The 17,156-nt window shown below is 53.4% G+C and overlaps 1 protein-coding gene and 1 non-coding gene across 3 annotated transcripts; both read left to right on the top strand.

Annotated features, from left to right (window-relative positions):
- Positions 1-341: 341 nt before the first annotated feature.
- On the top strand, positions 342-412 carry TRNAG-CCC. The gene has a single exon. It is a non-coding gene; the product is annotated as a tRNA-Gly (tRNA).
- A 460-nt stretch (positions 413-872) lies between these two features.
- On the top strand, positions 873-15,376 carry METTL26 (methyltransferase like 26). Of its 2 annotated transcripts, XM_037910749.2 has the most exons (6): positions 873-1,276; positions 10,069-10,231; positions 11,148-11,207; positions 11,958-12,025; positions 13,290-13,368; positions 14,202-15,376. In XM_037910749.2, the coding sequence occupies exons 1-6, from the start codon at positions 966-968 to the stop codon at positions 14,247-14,249; spliced, it is 729 nt and encodes a 242-aa protein (XP_037766677.2). In that variant the 5' UTR covers positions 873-965; the 3' UTR covers positions 14,250-15,376. The 2 variants fall into 2 exon arrangements, with proteins under 2 accessions (XP_037766677.2, XP_037766679.1); XM_037910751.2 differs by lacking the exon at positions 11,148-11,207 and having other exon boundaries at positions 980-1,276.
- Positions 15,377-17,156: the final 1,780 nt, after the last annotated feature.

Raw genomic sequence — 17,156 nt, 5'->3', positions numbered from 1 at the left:
CATTTGAATTGGGGGGGAGGCAGTGACTCTGGAGCTAGTGTGGTGGCTTAAAGACCGCCACGAGATTCAAATCCCAAGAGCTGCAACATGCGGCTAGTGGCAGAACTGCACAAGGGCAGGCGAGCAGCGGCTGCAAAGCGGGTGAGTACCTGTGCCAGCCACCTCAGCGCTGGGGTGTAACAGGGAGCCCTCTTGCGTCTGTATTCTCCTACAACAGCAAGGGCCGTGGCCATCCCGCTGCTAATCCTCGCTAGCCCTGCAGAACAATACTGTGGTGAGCCCATAGATGGAGCTGCACGGCATAGTATGATGGGATCGGCCGGGAAGTACCGTCGCAAGTCGCGCCGCTGGTGTAGTGGTATCATGCAAGATTCCCATTCTTGCGACCCGGGTTCGATTCCCGGGCGGCGCAGAGAACTTTTTTTTTTTTCTTCTCGGATGCCGCTCCCCGCCCGCCCCCGCCCTCACCCTCAGTGTCTCCAGACTGCCTGGAATCCCTCTCATCGGCTGCACCATCATAGCCCCTCTTTAACCTGGCCCCCCGCTGAGCCCCCCTTTTATTTGCCTGTCCCCCTGGTGCCTCCCCGTGTTACTCGTGTTGCCAGCCACCAGCAGCACGGGGGTGCGGGAGTCTGCGGGTGGCATTGCCCCCTCTCTTCTCCTTGTGGGGCATGATCCCCTTTTTCCTTTGTGGGGCTGTCATTTCAAGCAAGGGCTGGAGAGCTCCCCCTGCAGACCCGGAGTGGGGCAGGATTATGCCCCTCCCTTTGGGGGCATTTGCACGACCCCCCCCCCCCTTATCACCCCCCATCATCTCCCCATGAGAAATTAGCTGCGGTCACTTTAAGGTGGGAGGCGGGTCAGGGAACCTGGACTGGTGCATTCTGGGATTTGTTGTCTCTTTCCTCTGAACTTGCCGCGACCTTTCCTGTGATGCCGCATTCTCCGGGACTACAACTCCCAGCATGCCTTGCGCGCTCCGGCCGGCTCCCGCTCTGGGCTCCGCCGCTGCTGTGTGGAGCCGACGCGCTTTCTCGGCGCTGGGGCTGCGGCGGCTCGCGGGGTCCGCTCCCCGCAGCATGATCGTGGCAGCGGCGGCGGAGCGGAACAAGGAGCCCATCCTGCGGGTGCTGCGGGACTACGTGAGCCCCGGCGCGGCCGAGGTGCGGCTGCTGGAGGTGGCGTCGGGCTCGGGGCAGCACGCGGTGCACTGCGCCCGGGCGCTGCCCAACCTGCTCTGGCAGCCCTCCGACGTGGACCCCAAGTGCCTCGAGAGGTGGGGGCGAGCTGCCGGCGGGGCCGCCGCCTCCGAGCCCGGGGAGACCGGGGGCGGGTTAGAGGGGGACCCCCGGGTGTGGGTGTCACGGGGCCTGGCCCGGGTGTGGGTGTCACGGGGCCTGGCCCGGGTGTCCGGTGAGTCCAGGGCGGCTCGTGGTGGCGATCGCCTCGGCACCCGGCGCGGGACGCTTCGCGTCCAGATTGGTTCAGTACCGCCGGGCTGTTGTTCATTGACCAGTCTCTGTTCAGCTGCCCCCTGCCCGGCCTCGCCTGCAGCTCGGCTCTGCGATTGTTTTTGAGTTAACGCATCTCCCATGGTCTAACGCAAGCCCTGCCATCCAGGGCGGGTCTGTGGAGTTGGTGGCGGGGTTGCTCATGTGACAACTCTGTGACTCCGCTCCTGTGGATTTCTGGTCTGATCCAGGCTTAATTGCATCCGGAAACCAGAGCCATAAAGATCCCGGCTCTGGGTGAGTCCCTTTGCTTGGCAGTAGAGGTGGTTATTGGAGCTCGGCTTCTTGTCTGATTTTAAGTTTTTTATTGTTGGTTTACTTTTTGCATTTTTGACTAACTTATCCCCTTCACGGGAATATGCTTACTAAGGAAACAAATCTAAACCAACCCCAGAAACCAGTCAGGAAGATTTCTGGGCGTTGCTCTGACTCTATTCCAAATCAAAACAATAGAATATATTTCAAGACGCTTGCAGTCAAAATCCCCATCCCATTCACAATCTTCACAGATCAATCCCAATAATGTAACTAATTACATTGAGAGAGGTTTAGCCTAGTAGTCAGAACACAGATCTGGGAGCCAGGAGCTCCTAGATCTGCATTGGCAGGCAAGTCTCTTGGGTTAAGATTTTCAAAAGCTGCCACTGATTTTTGCTTGCCTTGACTGAGAAACTCTGAGCCTGTTTTTTCAGGTGTCACATGGGGCACCCAAAACCTGTGGCCACTTAACCAAAAAAAGTTGATATTGATCTTGTTGTCCCCATTTTACCACCTGTAAAATGGAGGTCTATTTACTGATGTCCCCCGGTGTTCTGAAGTGTCATGAGATGAAGCATGCAAAGTGCACCAAATATGAAAAAAGCCAAATGTTCTCAGTGGGAGATGGACCCTGATTTCCCCATGAGTGTTACTTTCATAACAAGACTAGACTAACAAAGTGCGCTTGCAAACAATAACTTGTTACACTGCATTAAGCAGAAAATTGCAGCATTCTCACCCCACCCCACCTCCAGGGCTCACTGCATTGCCGCTATGGCGAACAGCAGGCTCCACTAGGGTGGCTTTGACCTTGTCACTCCTGAGCTTTGCACCCTCCACTTTTTAATGCGTGCTCTCCTTGCTCAGTGGAGTGGGGAGTGTGATGAGAATGTGCTGCCAGGCTGCATGAAGATCTAGTTGGCAACCACCTAGTACTACTGCATCATTTGAGGAGTGTGGTCTAATAGGTAGAGCACTGGACTGGGACTTAAGAGAGCTGGGGTCTGTTCCTAACTCTGCCACTGATCTCATGGGTGATCTTGGGCAAATCACTTCACCCATCTGTGGCTCAGTTTCCCTATCTGTAAAATGGGAATAATGAGTTAAGGCCCAATCGGTGCAAAGTAGAGCAGAAGAGTTACTTCTTGTGTCTTGCTTACAGCGCTCCTGCTAATACATTCCAGAATGATGTTTGCTTTTTGTGCAACAGTGTTACATTGTTGACTCATGTTTATGTAAGTGGGGGAATGGTCCCGCTATTGTGGGGAACTTTCCTGGCTTCTGCGCTACGCGGGTGAAATGGGCTAGCGGAAGGACCTGAGTCCTTGCTCCCACTTCCTTTACCCAGAGGCCTCCCTGCCCTTGAGGACTCCCCTTCCACTCTCCTGTCTGGCAGAGTCCTTGAAACCCCAACAAGGCTGGGCCCAGGATTCCTGGGGGCTCGACCCCCCCCCCCCCGCAACCTTGCTGTGGTCACCTAGGACAGGGACTACGGTGTCCCCACTCCGGGGTACTCTCTCTGCACTGGACACTTCCCTGACTCACTGATCATTACATGCAATTTAAAGCAAATACAATTTATTTAATCAGCAATTAATTTAAAAAAGAATAAGGGAAAATGGGAAAGGTTAAAGGAAACACATCAACCTGCTCTGTGGCGGGGAACATCACAAACAGTGTCTCTGGAACATCAGGGCAGTTCAGAGTCTGTTCCTTGTAGGTCCCAGGCCTTCTTCTCTGGCCCTGGCTGTGCTGCAGGGATGCTGTGGGTTGGACACTTGCTCTGGTGGCGGCCACACACCTCTGGGTTTGGGTGGTGGGACCCTTCTTCCTAATGTCAGCCCCCCGTCGGGTTAAGATCCCCCTCCCAGTCTGGCCTGCAAGGACCCTTGGCTGTGGGTGTCTTTCTGTGCTGGGCCCTTTGCCCAGGGTCCCCCCTTGGCTGGCCCCAGTTGCTCACCGCACCCGACTCTAGACTGCTCCAGCCCCAGCTCCACTGTTCTAGCTCCGGCTCCACTCTGCCTCAGTACTGATGCTGCTGCTCTGCATCCAGCTCCTTGGGCTGCTTCTCTGGCCCCTCTGGCTCTGTGGCTGCAGCCCTGCTCCCAGCACGGGATCTGCTCTCCCTGGGCTGTCTCTCTGGCTTTGGGACTGCAGCCCTGCTCCCAGCACAGGATCTGCTCTCTCCTTAGCTCGACCCCACTCTGTCTGTCTGACACAGGGCGATTCCAGCTCACATGAAGGACGGGACCTTTTTGACCCCCTGACTCGGTCATTAGCCTGTCTGGCCTGTCAGTCAGGCTGACCTGGAGCATTGGCCTCTCCCCGCTGCCCTTGGGGACTGTCAGTCTCAGGATCCTGGTTTCCTATTGACCCTTCCCATTCCTTTTGGTACTGGGACCTAGCCAACCAAAAACCCTCAGAGTTTTAGTAAGGGGCCAACAGTCCCCTTACATTTACCTTGTGATCCACTATGACACACCCAGATCCCTTTCCGATTTACATCCAGGAAAAGAATGTTTGAAAATGCACTTTAGGAAATTGTTTCTCTTCACCCTTCTGCCAAACCTCCTCTGAAACCCTTAACACACCGGCCTGGTTCACCTTCCCTCTCACCAGCACTGGTTGTCGGGTTTAAAAGTGCACATCGTGAAGCCTATGCATGGAACTTGGCCATTTTAAATGTCTTGGTACTGGTTTAAACTCTCTCCTCACTTCCAGCCAGCCTGCTCTTGATTGAAATTCCGGGTCTGTCAGAATTGGAGTTACCAGGTTTTGAAGTTTCCCCGTTGCCATGGCTGCGATGGGAGATTTGCATGCTCCTTTTCGGTCTGTGCCCTCTTGTCTAGACAGTCTCAGCCTGGTGACTGGCTTTGGCAGTTGTAGTGTCTGTGCCCGGAACAGCTGCTTGGGGAATGGAGGGACTCTGCTGTGTGTTTGGGAAAAATCCTGCCTCCCTGTTACTGGTATCAGACCAAGCACAGACCTGAGTCCATTCAGGATTGGCTTCTCCATTGCTTTTGTAGTGCAGTGCCTCGTTGCTGTGAGTGGCTGGAAGGCCCGTGTCTGGGCTGTCAGAGAGTGCGGGGCTAGGGTCTCCTGTGTATTTGTAACCTGCAGTGCGGGGGCTCTGTGTCATACCTTCCCGAGCCTGGCAGCAAGAGGCAAAGACACACAAGACCTGATTCACCATCACCCTGCACCTGTTACAGGGTTGTTATGTTCAAAGGGAAGATGTGCCCCCCGCCCCCCAGGACCTTGGATTGCCCCCTCCAATTTTGACAGGTCTCTGTCTTCTGCTTTCTGCCCCCGGCCCAGCTTTGCAGGATATCGTGGAATCACATCTGTATGCCAGCCCAACTCCACCCCACCCCACCTAGTTTTTCTGAAGAGCTGCCCCGGCCTCGAATCTCCATTTGCACTAATGCAAAGTGGGTGTAAATTATCTGGTGTAAATGACGACACTGGGGATAGGGCAGGGCGGCCGCCAATCAGAACATTAGGTTGTAAAACAGGCAAAGTCCTCCAGACCTCATTGACTGAGCAGGGGGGTTGGGAGGGACAGAGTGGAAAATGGGAATTATGTTTTTAAATCCCCCTCCCCACTCCGATGTGTTCCTGTCTGTCAGCACAAACCACTGGGCTTTCCTGTACCCTCCTAGAATGGTCTATAGCAAAGACACTCTTGGGGTTAAAGGACTGGCTTGGGAAGATGGGCTTTGCCACAAGCTCCCTTTGGGCCCTGGCCAGTGTCCCTTAATCTCTCTGTGCCCCTTCTGTAAGATAGGACAAGAATCGTTCTTCCATCAGTCGTCTCTATTTAAACTGTAAGCTCTTTGGTGCTATGGTGTGTGTACAGCACCTGACACAATGGGCCCTCAACCTTGATCAGGGCCTCAAAGTGCTGTCATACTACAAATAAGATTGACTGCGATGCTCGAGCCCCTTGTGTGGCTGTTCTGTCTCCCCCGATGCAGAGGGCTGGGATGTGTTCCCATTTAAAAGGTGATCTAGCAAGCGATGGTGTAAAATTGACCTGCTCTTAGCGTCCGTTCCGTGAGCTAAATCGCTGGATATGGCTATGCATTTCTTCACAGTTTTGGTACTCTAAAGAGGACCCCTCTCCTGCTGTCAGAGGACAACTGATGTGCTCATCTTGAGAGCCTCTAGGTTTGCCCCATAAGAAGCTGAGATCAGAGTGTCTTCAGCAGTAGCCCTTTGATTCTGGAAATGACTTGATTTAATCATGGATTTTTACATAAAAGTGCATTCTTGTTGGTTGTTATAACCTTAATACATATTCTTCACAACTCAGAGATAGATGTACGTTTCATTTTTACACACTATACATTGTTAAAGTGATTTATTTTGAACACTTTTCAGATTAGTTTTACAGCTATCTCAGAAAATGAATGATTGTTTGGTTATTTAATTTACCAAAGGTAATTGAAGCAGATATTTATGAAGTCATTCGGAGGTGAATAATATTTGGAAGATTTTCTTGCCATGCTGTATTAGGAGGAGAGCATCACCAGACAGACATTTAAATTGTTTTATTTAACTAAACCAACAATGTTATGTATTCTGGATTTTTTTCTTCAATGGCAAATGTATAGTATTTTAGCAAAACAAGCATATGAATTTTTGAATGTAGTTAAACATTCAATGTTTTTAAAATCAGGTTTGTTTTTGTTAAAATTGTTTTTACCTAAAATAGTTAAATGAATTTTAAAATAAACAACAACAAAAATTAAATCGACTGTGTCAGCCAGGTCACCATGAGAAACTTGGCTTCCGTAGCTAATTCAGTCGTCTTCATCTTCACTTTCCTGTTTGTTCATGATCTGGAAAAGAAAAACAAGCTTTCCTGCTTTGTCAGGTCCCAAACAATTTCTCAGTTTGGAATGAATTAGTCCAAAGGAAGAAAATATTCTTTCTGCACCGGCAGAAGAAGCTACTGCTGTTAAAAGTGAGATTATCACTTCAACAGTCTCTGAATCCAAGTGCTTAAGTGACTTCCACCAGTTCACTGGTGTGACTTTCTTTAAAACATCATCAGCAAACATGTATTTCTTGAATGGCTCACCCTTAGCTCTGAAGTTTATTACAGTGGCATTATGGAGGGATGATTGCTTGATGTCCATGTCGTAGCCAACTCCTCTTCTTAGCACTTAAGGTTTGACCCTGGTACCGAGTATTGAGAATATTTGCAAGAAAATGAGCTGGAGATAGTGCTTGTGCCATTCAGTTTTTTTAATGCCTGTAATTTAACTCTGTCATTGCATATTTCTCTTTTGAAGATCTCACTCAGTTCCTTCCAAATTTCAATAGCGTCAGCAATAAAATAGCTATTTCCCTGCATTTTGTTCAAGGCTACAGAAACAGGCTTCAGGATACTCGGCATGTGTTCAACATTTCTCTTAAGCCCCATGTTGAGAACGTTGGCTGTGACAGGGCCATCTATTTTTTCATGGTTTTGTTCACAAACTGTGAATAATTAGGCCAGTTTTTGATCTAGTGCTCAAAACAGTCCACTGCTGAGTTCCATCGCACATCTTATGGGAGAGTTAGCTTGGTTCCTCCCACTTTATTCAGAGCAGCTGCTGCAAAGTGGTTGTTACGGAAGTATTTTGCAATTTCAACAACATTAGCCTTTATTTCTGGAACACTGAAGTCTTTGGCTAGGAGGTGCATCAAATGAGCACTGCATTCCTTAAGAAAGAAGTATGAAATAAAAAAGTTTTCCAACCTGAAGATCCTGCATGTTCAGACATGTTCCTTGCATCATCATCATCATCATCATCCATCAACACAGCTTCCTCACTTTTCATGATGTTGTTTCCTTTAGGCAACCAGGCCCTGCATTTCTTTGTTGTACTGTTTGCATTTTGCATGCATGCCTGTCTTACCCACAGGTAGAGGAACTTCATTAAAATATTCCCAAACTGGGTCTGTTTTACGGCCTGCTGCCATTATAGGTTTTCCCTTCCAGTAAGAGAATGGTATGGTAGATCTCAAATCAATAAAGGCTACACTCAGAAAGACGTCAAGCCTTCTGGAATATGCTGCTCAAACAGTTTCACTTTTGTTTCTACTGCCTGTCCCTCCCTTCTCACATTTATCTCCAGACTTCTTCTCCTTGTCCAGACCTATTCTGCCTCCAACAATCTTCTCTATTCATTAAACTTTTTGAAACTTTGCACTTTTAGAGAGAGGTAAGGTAATTGACTCTGTGTGTACACAAATGTGCAGAGGGACAATAGGGTTGAGGTATATTATTTCTCACCTCTATATATTATTTATTGATTTAAAAACATTTTTACTGTTAACAAGCATGTTATCTCTGGAGACACAAATCCACAGTTTGAGAACTGCAAAACTAAGCATCTCTGATGGTATCTTCTAGACTGAGCACTGAGTCCCATTGGGTAGACAGAAAGATTAACCTAAATAATCTATACAGAAGCCCCTGGAACCCCATAAGATTGGGTCCCTAATCCATGAACTGTTGGAACTCCTTTACAAAACTTTTCTTAAACATTACATGAATATATTCTCATACTATAGAATTAGAATTTATAATCCCTATTCCATGATGAGATCTCTTTGAGCTATAATGTATCTTAATTTAAAACTATCTTTAGATCAGATTTTTTTTGATAAAATGCTTTTTGAGGAAAAACTACTTTTTAATTTTTTTTTTAAAATCATTGATTTTTATCCACCCTGGTTCTCCCCTTAAGCTGTATTCACATATTATCAGTGGTGGGACCTTTTGTTATATGTTGTTTGTTATCAGCTGCATCTGCTATAAATCAGCAACCTGCTTCCAGAAGGAGGTTTTCACTGCTGCTGCTAGCCCTGCCAGGCCAGCCTGGCTCTGGGAAAGAGATCTGGTGTCTGTGCTGCTGTGTGCATCGGAACTGGTAACAGGGTCCCAAGGATGCACACACCAGCAAGAACTCAGCTTGACTCTCAGAGGCCAGGCTGAGAGTGCAGGGCTGTCGGGTAGAAAAAACGTTATTTCACTCATAGGCTGAAGAGATGGCCTATGCGGGCCATTGAGCCACAAATGCAGGGACCCCGGATGCTCTTTTCAGAGGTGCATTTCAGCACTTGTAGCGTATCTTGCATTTTGAAATTGCTTTGCAAAATTAAGTATTCCTCACAACACCCTGGAGAAGTTGCTAATTACATCGTCTGATGCCCCCTTCTACATACAAACAGGTTTTCTGTTACTGTAGTGACTGAAGGCCCCAATCAAGATCAGGGCTCAGTTGTGTTAGGCACAGGACACTTGCACAGTAAGAGAGAGTCCCTGCCCCAAAACAAGACCGAGGAGGTTCAGCCCCACCTTTAGAGTGCCTTGGGTGTGGGGTGGTGATTTTCAGAGGCGCTGAGCTGCTGCAGTTTAATCATTAACTTCAGCAGGAGATTGCAGTGCCCAGAGTCTCTGGAAATCTGCCCCTTCGATTATCCCAAATTGGAAACCCAAAATGTGAGGAACTCTGTCAGAGGCCCCTTTTTAAAACAGAGGAAGTGATCTGCCCGCAGCTGCAGTTTCCACGGCAGTCCACCCTGGATTTAACAATAGCCTACACTTTCCGAGCAGGATTATGAAAGAGTGACCTGAATGGGAGGCTGGAAGGAGAGATCTCCGCTTTAACCTGGGGGCCTGGAGGAGGCTCAGACTATGGTGAAGGGGGAGAGAGCTGCTGGTTTTCAGCTTAATAATGCCTATGAGAGGGGACAGCTGGGGAAGTGGGGCCTGTTTGCCTAGTCAACAGTGGGAGGGGAAGTCCATGCTGGGGAAAGGAGTCCTGGAGTGTGAAGGTCTCTAGTTATCCAACCAGCTCCAGCCCCTGCCCAAGAGCTCCTTGCTGAGCTGCAGGGTTGCTTCCCCGGTGACACCGAGGTTAGAGATGGGATTTGCATTTGTAGAAGCACTCGGGTTTGGCCCAACTTTGCTCCACTGACTCCAGTGCTGGCCCTGGCCGAACCCCCCCCCCCCCCCTCCTCCCAGCTGGGGCTACCCTTCTCAGCCACCTGGTCAGTGACTTAGATGGTGAGCTCCATGGGGCTGTCTCACAGCATTTAGCACTATGGGGCCTGGAGCTGAGTCACTGCTGTAATAGCGCTGATGGCAGCTGGGTTAGAGTGCCCCCTGCTGGATGAGAGAAGGCAGGCACTCCCCTGGAGCAGGAGTCGCATGTGCCAGTTCTGTGGCTGGGAACAAGTACTCGTGCAGTGCTCAGGTCTGGCGTGCCCATCAAGAGGTGCTCTCTTTCTCCCCCCGCAGCATCTCTGCATTCATCGCGGCGCTGAGAGTAAGGAACGTGAGGCCTCCGATTTTCCTGGACTCATCCCAGAGCTGGGAGACGTGGGGTGGCGTGAGGCCCAACACCCTGGATCTCATCGTCAACATCAATATGATGCACATCTCTGAGATGAGGTGCACTGAGGTGAGGGCCCTTTGTCTGGGGCTATGGGAATTCTCTGGACCCCGCTGGGCTGGGCAGACGGTCTCTGCACACAGAGTACAGTCACGCTCTAGCTGCCTGGCATCTCAGCTGGCCTTCCCTGGTTAGCCTTGGGTAACCAGTATTCGGAAGAGCTGTGGTGCCATCTAGTGGATTATAGATGTTTATTCCTTGGTTGTACCCCCGATACTGTCCCTTCTAAAGCACCTTCCCGTCCTAGATCCCAAAGCACTTCACAGACATTGATGAACTCAGTCTGACTACCCCCTGGGGCAGCGCAGTGCTTTTATCCCCATTGGACAGATGGGGAAACTGAATTATGTGGCATCTGAAGTAACCTACTATGGTCCTCACTCCCAGTCCTGTGCGTTTAACTCCAAACCCATCCTAGGGGGACAAATCTTACTCTTTCCCATTGGTTAATCCTCAGGTGTGCAGGGTCCTATGTCAGAATGAGAGCGAATGAGCCTGAACTGATTCTAGATATCCCCCTCTCCGCCCCCGTGTGGCTCCACTGCCTCAGATCGCTTACAAACCTCTGTGTATGCTCACCAATGGGCTGTGATGGGGCACGCAATATGTACCAGCAAACAAGCTGAGAATCTGTCTCTCAGATGCTCGGACGGGACAGGTGGAGCGATTTTTATTTTAGCATCCTCTTCATAAGGGTGAGAGGGTCCCTTGTGCCATACTGGAGCTGGCTCATGCCCGGAGTCACGTGCTGAGACGCTTAGGGGCAGGGTGGGGAGGAACACGACCAGCCATGGAAATGAGGAAAGAGGTGGTCACTGGCTGCCCCCGGTGGGCGCTGCGAGGGGCCCGGCCATCGCACACTTGGCATGCACCCAGTTTCTTGTGCCTGGGGGCTCCATCCTTTATTGAGTTTCTGTTTCCCCAGGGCTTGTTCAAAGGAGCAGGGAAGCTGCTGAAACCCAAAGCTGTTCTGATCACCTATGGGGTAAGCAATGGTCCCTCGGTGGACACAGCCCAGCTGGACTGGGACGCACTGTGTGCCTGCAGTCCAGGCGGGTGAAAAAGCCCCAGGGGGCAGGTGGAGTGAGCACAGCAGGTGCTGTGTGTCTGGGTCAGGGGCTAGGCGGTTTGTTAGCTGGCCCAGGCAGTGAGGGGTTAAGCTAGAGCAACAAGGGGCTGGATTAGCACGCTGGGAGCTCAGCACTTCTGCAAATCTGGCCCTGAGTGTGTGCTGAGCCCTGGGCAGCCTCCCTTTCCGGCCCAGGTACCCCGGCACAGGTGGCCCTGCTCGCAGTTTCTCCTCTCTGGTTTGTAAGTTTGATGGCTCCTGCAAGGTTTTACACACACGTCCTAGGCGGAACACAAGCTTCCCCCCAGCTTAGGACATGAACACTCTGCCTCCATCCCCCCATCTCAGGAGCTTGTACCTTTGTGTGAGCACAATCCCCATCGTTCTCCCCTGCCTTACGTACACATCTTGGGTGCAGTCTGGCGGGCAGTGCCTCACCCGTACCGTATTGGTCTAGGTGGTTCATGGGTCCAGGTCTGTCTGCTGACCTTGGCATGTTTCCATCTCTGCTCTCTGATTTCTCCCCCGCAGTGTTTAGGAATGGGGTGAGGTGGGGGCTGGGCCCAATCCTGACCCACTGGGAAATCGCGCCTGGTCTGTGGCATCAAGCTGGTGCATGCCTTGAGTTGGTTCTGTAATGAATCCCTTTACGTCCTGTCCCCTCAGCCCTACGCCGTCAACGGACAGATCAGCCCACAGAGCAATGTGGACTTCGACTGCTGCCTGAGGCAGAGGTAGGAGAGCCTGGCTCGGGTGTAGGGAGGGAGAGGGGCTGGGCCAAGGGGATCTAATGGCCCAGATGCCCTGTGGCCACAGGGGAGGCGCTCTTTGACACCAACAGGGACCCAGACCCAGCAGGCATCTGCAGAGATTTAGGTCCCAGTTGCTTGGGAAGTGGGGCAGGGTTGGAGGAGGGCGCAAATCGGCAGAGTGTACATTTCCTTCCCTCTCCCTCCCACCCCCCATCTGTGGGGCCACAGCTTCCCTTTGCATGGAAAAGGGGTGGGTAGGAGGAGCTAGGCAACACGCCCTCTCTTGTGGCCTGGAGCAGTTACCACCCAAGGTGGGGGGAGCTGAGAGAGGGACAGGCAGGAGACCCCAAGGTGCACCCAGCCAGGCACATAGAGTCCCACAGGACGGCTCAGGCCCCAGGGCATTGGTAGAGACGGGGTCCATGGGGGCTGAGGAACTATGGGGACTGGTAATGGGCTCAGCAGCCCTTCCCCGCCCTCCCGGTCGGCAGTTTGAATCCCGCCCAAGCTCAGAACATGCAGTCGCTGGCACTAGCAGGTGCAGCTTCAGCCAGAGGATGGTGCGGTGGATCTCCACCTAGGGCCCTGGCTGCGTCTCATCTCCATGGTGGGTAGTATTGCTCAGCAGAGAGGCCATGGCAAGATGGGCCATGCAAACCGAACTCCCATAGAGGGTAGCGCACCCGGGTAGGGTTGGGGTTTGCTGGGGGCGGCTTGCCCTGTGTCTGCCCATGCTGGACCTGATGCTCAGTCTTGGGGACTGTCAGTCCAGGTCCTTCCACCAGCTTAGACCCAGCCATTCCCCTGCCCCACCCCCAGTCTATTGTGCAGCTGGGTCTCCACCCCCTTGGGGGGGCCCACTGCACCCCCACATTTCACAGGGCACGGCCTTGCAGGTGCCCTGTCATAGGCAGCATGCGGCACCTTGGCTCTGGTTTTCTGCTCCAGCCACTCACTGACCGAGGGGCTGAAAGCATTACCCACAATCCCCTCTCCCTGTGATCATCCAGCCACCACACCACAGCTGGTGCATTTTGGGGGCGATGCCAGTCCTGGGCAAGAACCCCAGACAGGATCTCTTGAGGGTGGCTGGATCCCTGGGGCTGCCGCTGTCCTAGCCCCCATTGTGGGGGAGGGGCTTCTTCTGAACCCCAGAGTCCGAGAGCCCTCAGCACCATGGGGGCCTGTGGCCATGTGGCGGGAATGATACCAGATTTGCCAGATGTTTGGTCTCTCTCCTTGGCAGAAACCCGGCCTGGGGCCTTCGGGACACAGCTCTGCTGCAGCAGCTGGCCGAGGCCAACGGGCTGTGTCTGGAGAGGATGGTGGGTGCCTAGAGCTGCACTGTGCTGGATTCCCATATACCGAGAGGGCGCATGCCTGTCTCGGGGCCTGAGTGAGAGCCCAACGGGGGCCTGGGATCCCACATACAGGGGGATACTGCTAGGAGGGTGGGACTGTCCGCCCTTCAAAGCACGCCTTGGGGTTCCCCTGCCAGGCTGGGCAGACCGGACCCTGCCCTATGGCTTGGCCGAAGGCGGCACTTCTAACACTGGAGCACTGGGAACAGGCCCGGCTCGTGGGACGGAATTAGAGCTCAGGACCAGGCAGCACTGCAGTAGGAGCACCGCCGGCACGGGTGTCTGCAGATAGTTCCTTCCTACGGCCAGCCGCGTTCTCTGGCCCTCATTTCATAGCCGTGTGGGGGAAGCACCATTCCTTCTCTGCAGCAGAAACATGAGTCCGTCCCCTTTTGGGCCCTGGGGTGGAAGGGAATAATATGAGCCAGGGCCACCCTCAGTGCTCCCCCTCCCCGATAGCAGAATCTGGTTAGTGATGGTGGATAGGGGGCTGGCCTCTTTCCAGTGCTTTTGTGGGCATGGCAGAGGTCTGGTGTGATTTGATCATAGTTCACATCATTCCCTGCAGCGCCTCCTGCTGGAGAGGCTGGGGCTGGCGTAGCTGAGAGCTCCCTCTGCGTTCCCTGCAGCGCCTCCTGCTGGAGAGGCTGGGGCTGGAGTCTTCCCATTTCCCCCTCCCAAGCATCAATGGCCTTTGGTGCTCTAGGGCTTGTACACAGCTAGCTGGAGCCAGGCTGCCTGACAAACAGGCCTCTTGGTGCTGCCGCAGAGCTCTAACCCTGGCTTTGTGCCTCTAGGTGGACATGCCCGCGAACAACAAGTGTCTCATTTTCCGCAAGCAGTGACCTGTGGAGCCCGCCCCAGTGGCCAGCCACCTGCTGAACCGCACCCCGCTGCTTTTCAGTGTCCATAGCGCTCTGTGGGTCTTTTCGTGGAGACGCACCGCTGGGATTGATACTGACCGACTTTAGGTGGGGGCTGCTGCTAGTGTGCGGTGGAGGGGCTGTATTGTATATAGCTCACGTTCCCTCCCCCCGCAGCCCCCAGGGATGAGGCCACAAAACCAGGATCTCTATTGCAAGCTCACCTGCACTGCTTGCTTCTACCTACCTGAGCTGATCAGGTCTTGACATCCTACAGCCGCCTATTGTCATGCCCCAAGGGGTGAGGGGACCGGATGAGGAGTAAGCCACCTGAGTGGATACGCAGCTTGGGTCACCTCTCCCACTGGGATGTAGCCTCTGCGGTCGATCCGGGTGTAGCTGTCTCTCTTGGTGACTGTTCCACAATCCCCATGGGCCTCGGTGTCGTTTTACTTACACTTCTGCAGCTGTTTGTTTTTCTCTGCTCAAGCCCTATGTTCCCTGAGCTTGAAAACGGGCAGCGCCCTTTGGCTCCCTACTAAGTGGCTTGGTTTCAGGAGCTGAGCACCCACCGCTCCTATTGACTTGTGCAGGTGCAAGAGCCTCTGACCCTACGCCAAGGGCCTCGCCTCAAGTACACCGGTCCTGCTATACTGCCCCTAGGAGCTGTCGTGCCTAGTCATGTGTGCAAGGGGAGCGTGAAACAACCCGCAGGCCAGCTCCTTGGCCAGTCTCAATGCCTCCCGCGCCTCCCCACCCCTGCCCCGCCAGCGCTTCATGGGTAATCCCAGGCTAGCCTGCCAAGGGGGTAATGTGAACGGGAACTAAAATATAGGGGTGGGATTTTCCCAGTGCCTGTGTGATTTAGGGCTATAGGTCCCATCACTGTTTGAAGGGAATTTGGCTCCTAAATCACATGGGCACCATGGAGAATCTCACCCTAACTAAAGTCCCCCTGGTGAGGGCGCTCCCTCTAGCGGCTCGAATGTGGCACTGCATTGATTTTGGCTGGGGGGAGGGGTGGCAAGAGGAGGACCAGCTCCTCCATGGAGGCTGCTGCACCGGATCATGTGGCCTTTGGTACAATAAAGAAGTTGCTTTTGCTGGTGTCTGCATGAGGTTGGCTGGAGTGTGTGTTGCTGCAGCCCTGGTCTAACCTGGGCCTTTGTTTTTGTGGGGGGGGTGTCCCCTAGCTGCAGGCTGCCCCCCCCCATGGCATGGCAAGTGTTCAGGGAGTGTAGCCGCCCCTTCCCCCGGGGGGGTGGGCAAAGCATTTCACTCAGTCAGCTTGGCCCCCAGCCACCCTGAGGCTTACTCAAGGTCCCTGGGGTGGGAGAGAGGGGACACTGTAGCCACTCAGAGATCATGCAGGGAGTTTCCACCATTGGCTGGCGCTGCCAGGAGGTAAGAGGGGGGATGTAGATTTTCTGGACATGCAGCAATGTTGGGGGACATCTTGGGGGTAGAGGGAGCTGGCTGCAGGCAGGGCTTCACCCCAGCTCCAGCCTGGCATCACCCCCTGTGCCCTAGTGTGGGTTTCCTGTTCTTCTGTGCAGCAGGCAGGGTGCTGTGGGAGATTATTAGCAGCTGGTGCTGTGCTGTGATCAAAGGCAGCAGGGCTGTGAGCACTGAGGGGAGCTCCAGCCACCCTCCTGGGCACTGCCTCCAGGGGACCCCCAGTATGGAAAGGGGAACAACGCCATTGCTGAGGGAGAGCAGCTAATGCGGAAGGTTCTGTCCACAGGCGATGGGTGTGAACATGCCTGGGTTGGTGCAGGGCAGCTGGCTTCTTGGGCGGGGGGTTCTTGGGCGAGTCTGAAAGCTGCTCTATAGCCCAGCTTGGGAGCACAGGCCAGGCTGTGCTGGGGCAGCTTTATTCTTCCAGCAGCCTCGTGCTGAACTGCTGGCTACTATGGGGCTCAGGAGCCTGCTGCCTCGAGTCTGGGTCAAGCCTGGCCTAGAGCAGTAGCAATTGAAATGAGGCTCCCTCATGCTTTGAGGGTTCCTGGCTAGTGTGGCTCCATCCCAGGGCCAGTGGCCACATAGCCCCAAATAGTCCCAGCAGCAGGGACTGAAGGAGGCTTCCCCCTAACTGCCAGAGGGTTCAGTCGTGTTGCTGAAGGGGAAATTTGCCCTCTGCTGTACCTAAAGTTAAAGAGAGCCTGCCACATATGGGGGTTAATGGAGGCAGTGTGGCCTAGTACATACAGCACTGGTCTGGGACTCAGGGACAATTGGGCAACTCACTTCACTGCCCTGTGCCTCAGTTTCCCCACCTGTAAAAGGGGGGTAATGGTACAGACCATGGGAAGGTGCTGAGATCGATGCCTGGAATGTTCTACAGGGGTGCGAGGTTGTGTTATTGCACCTGGACCTGGCCCACCTTGCAGCAGAAGCCTCCTGTGCTCGCCGTGTGGCTCTGCGCCAAAGGGCCTTTGCCACCGTCTCATTCTGGCAGTTCTCCACAGCCAGGCCAGCTGATGTTCACCCCATGGCTCACTGTCTCTATACCAAAGGGGGGGGACCTGGAGCTCTGCCCAGAGCAATGCTTCCCCCAGCCTGATCTCTGTAAGGACACCTCCCCTTGCAGAGGCAGGAAAAGGGGGAGGGTGATCTGCCTCTCCCAGCAATGGGGCCAGGCCCCAGTGAATTACACTTCAGAGTAGTACCATGGGGCTGGAGTAGCTGGCCTCGTGGAGCTCACGCCATAGCATCCACGGGCTGGACTGGTCTGGCCGCTGCCTAAAAAAATCTCAGCACCCTTGGCCGGGAGGGGGCTAACTCCTCTCTCCTCTGTTCCCCCGCCCCGTGCCCCCTTTTTCCCCAGTCCCCTGGAGAGCTCTGCAAGTGGCTGGGGCCTAACACTCACAGTTTGGTGGGGGTGGTGCT

Source organism: Chelonia mydas, chromosome 10 (genome assembly GCF_015237465.2).
Source record: "Chelonia mydas isolate rCheMyd1 chromosome 10, rCheMyd1.pri.v2, whole genome shotgun sequence".
Classification (NCBI taxonomy): domain Eukaryota; kingdom Metazoa; phylum Chordata; order Testudines; family Cheloniidae; genus Chelonia; species Chelonia mydas.
This window is presented reverse-complemented; position numbering and strand designations above follow the sequence as displayed.

Coding starts and splice junctions, on each gene's coding strand:
- METTL26 (XM_037910749.2), top strand. CDS start 966: ATGCCTTGCGCGCTCCGGCCGGCTCCCGCTCTGGGCTCCGCCGCTGCT. Junction 1,277..10,068: donor GACCCCAAGTGCCTCGAGAG/GTGGGGGCGAGC, acceptor CTCCCCCCGCAG/CATCTCTGCATTCATCGCGG. Junction 10,232..11,147: donor CTGAGATGAGGTGCACTGAG/GTGAGGGCCCTT, acceptor CTGTTTCCCCAG/GGCTTGTTCAAAGGAGCAGG.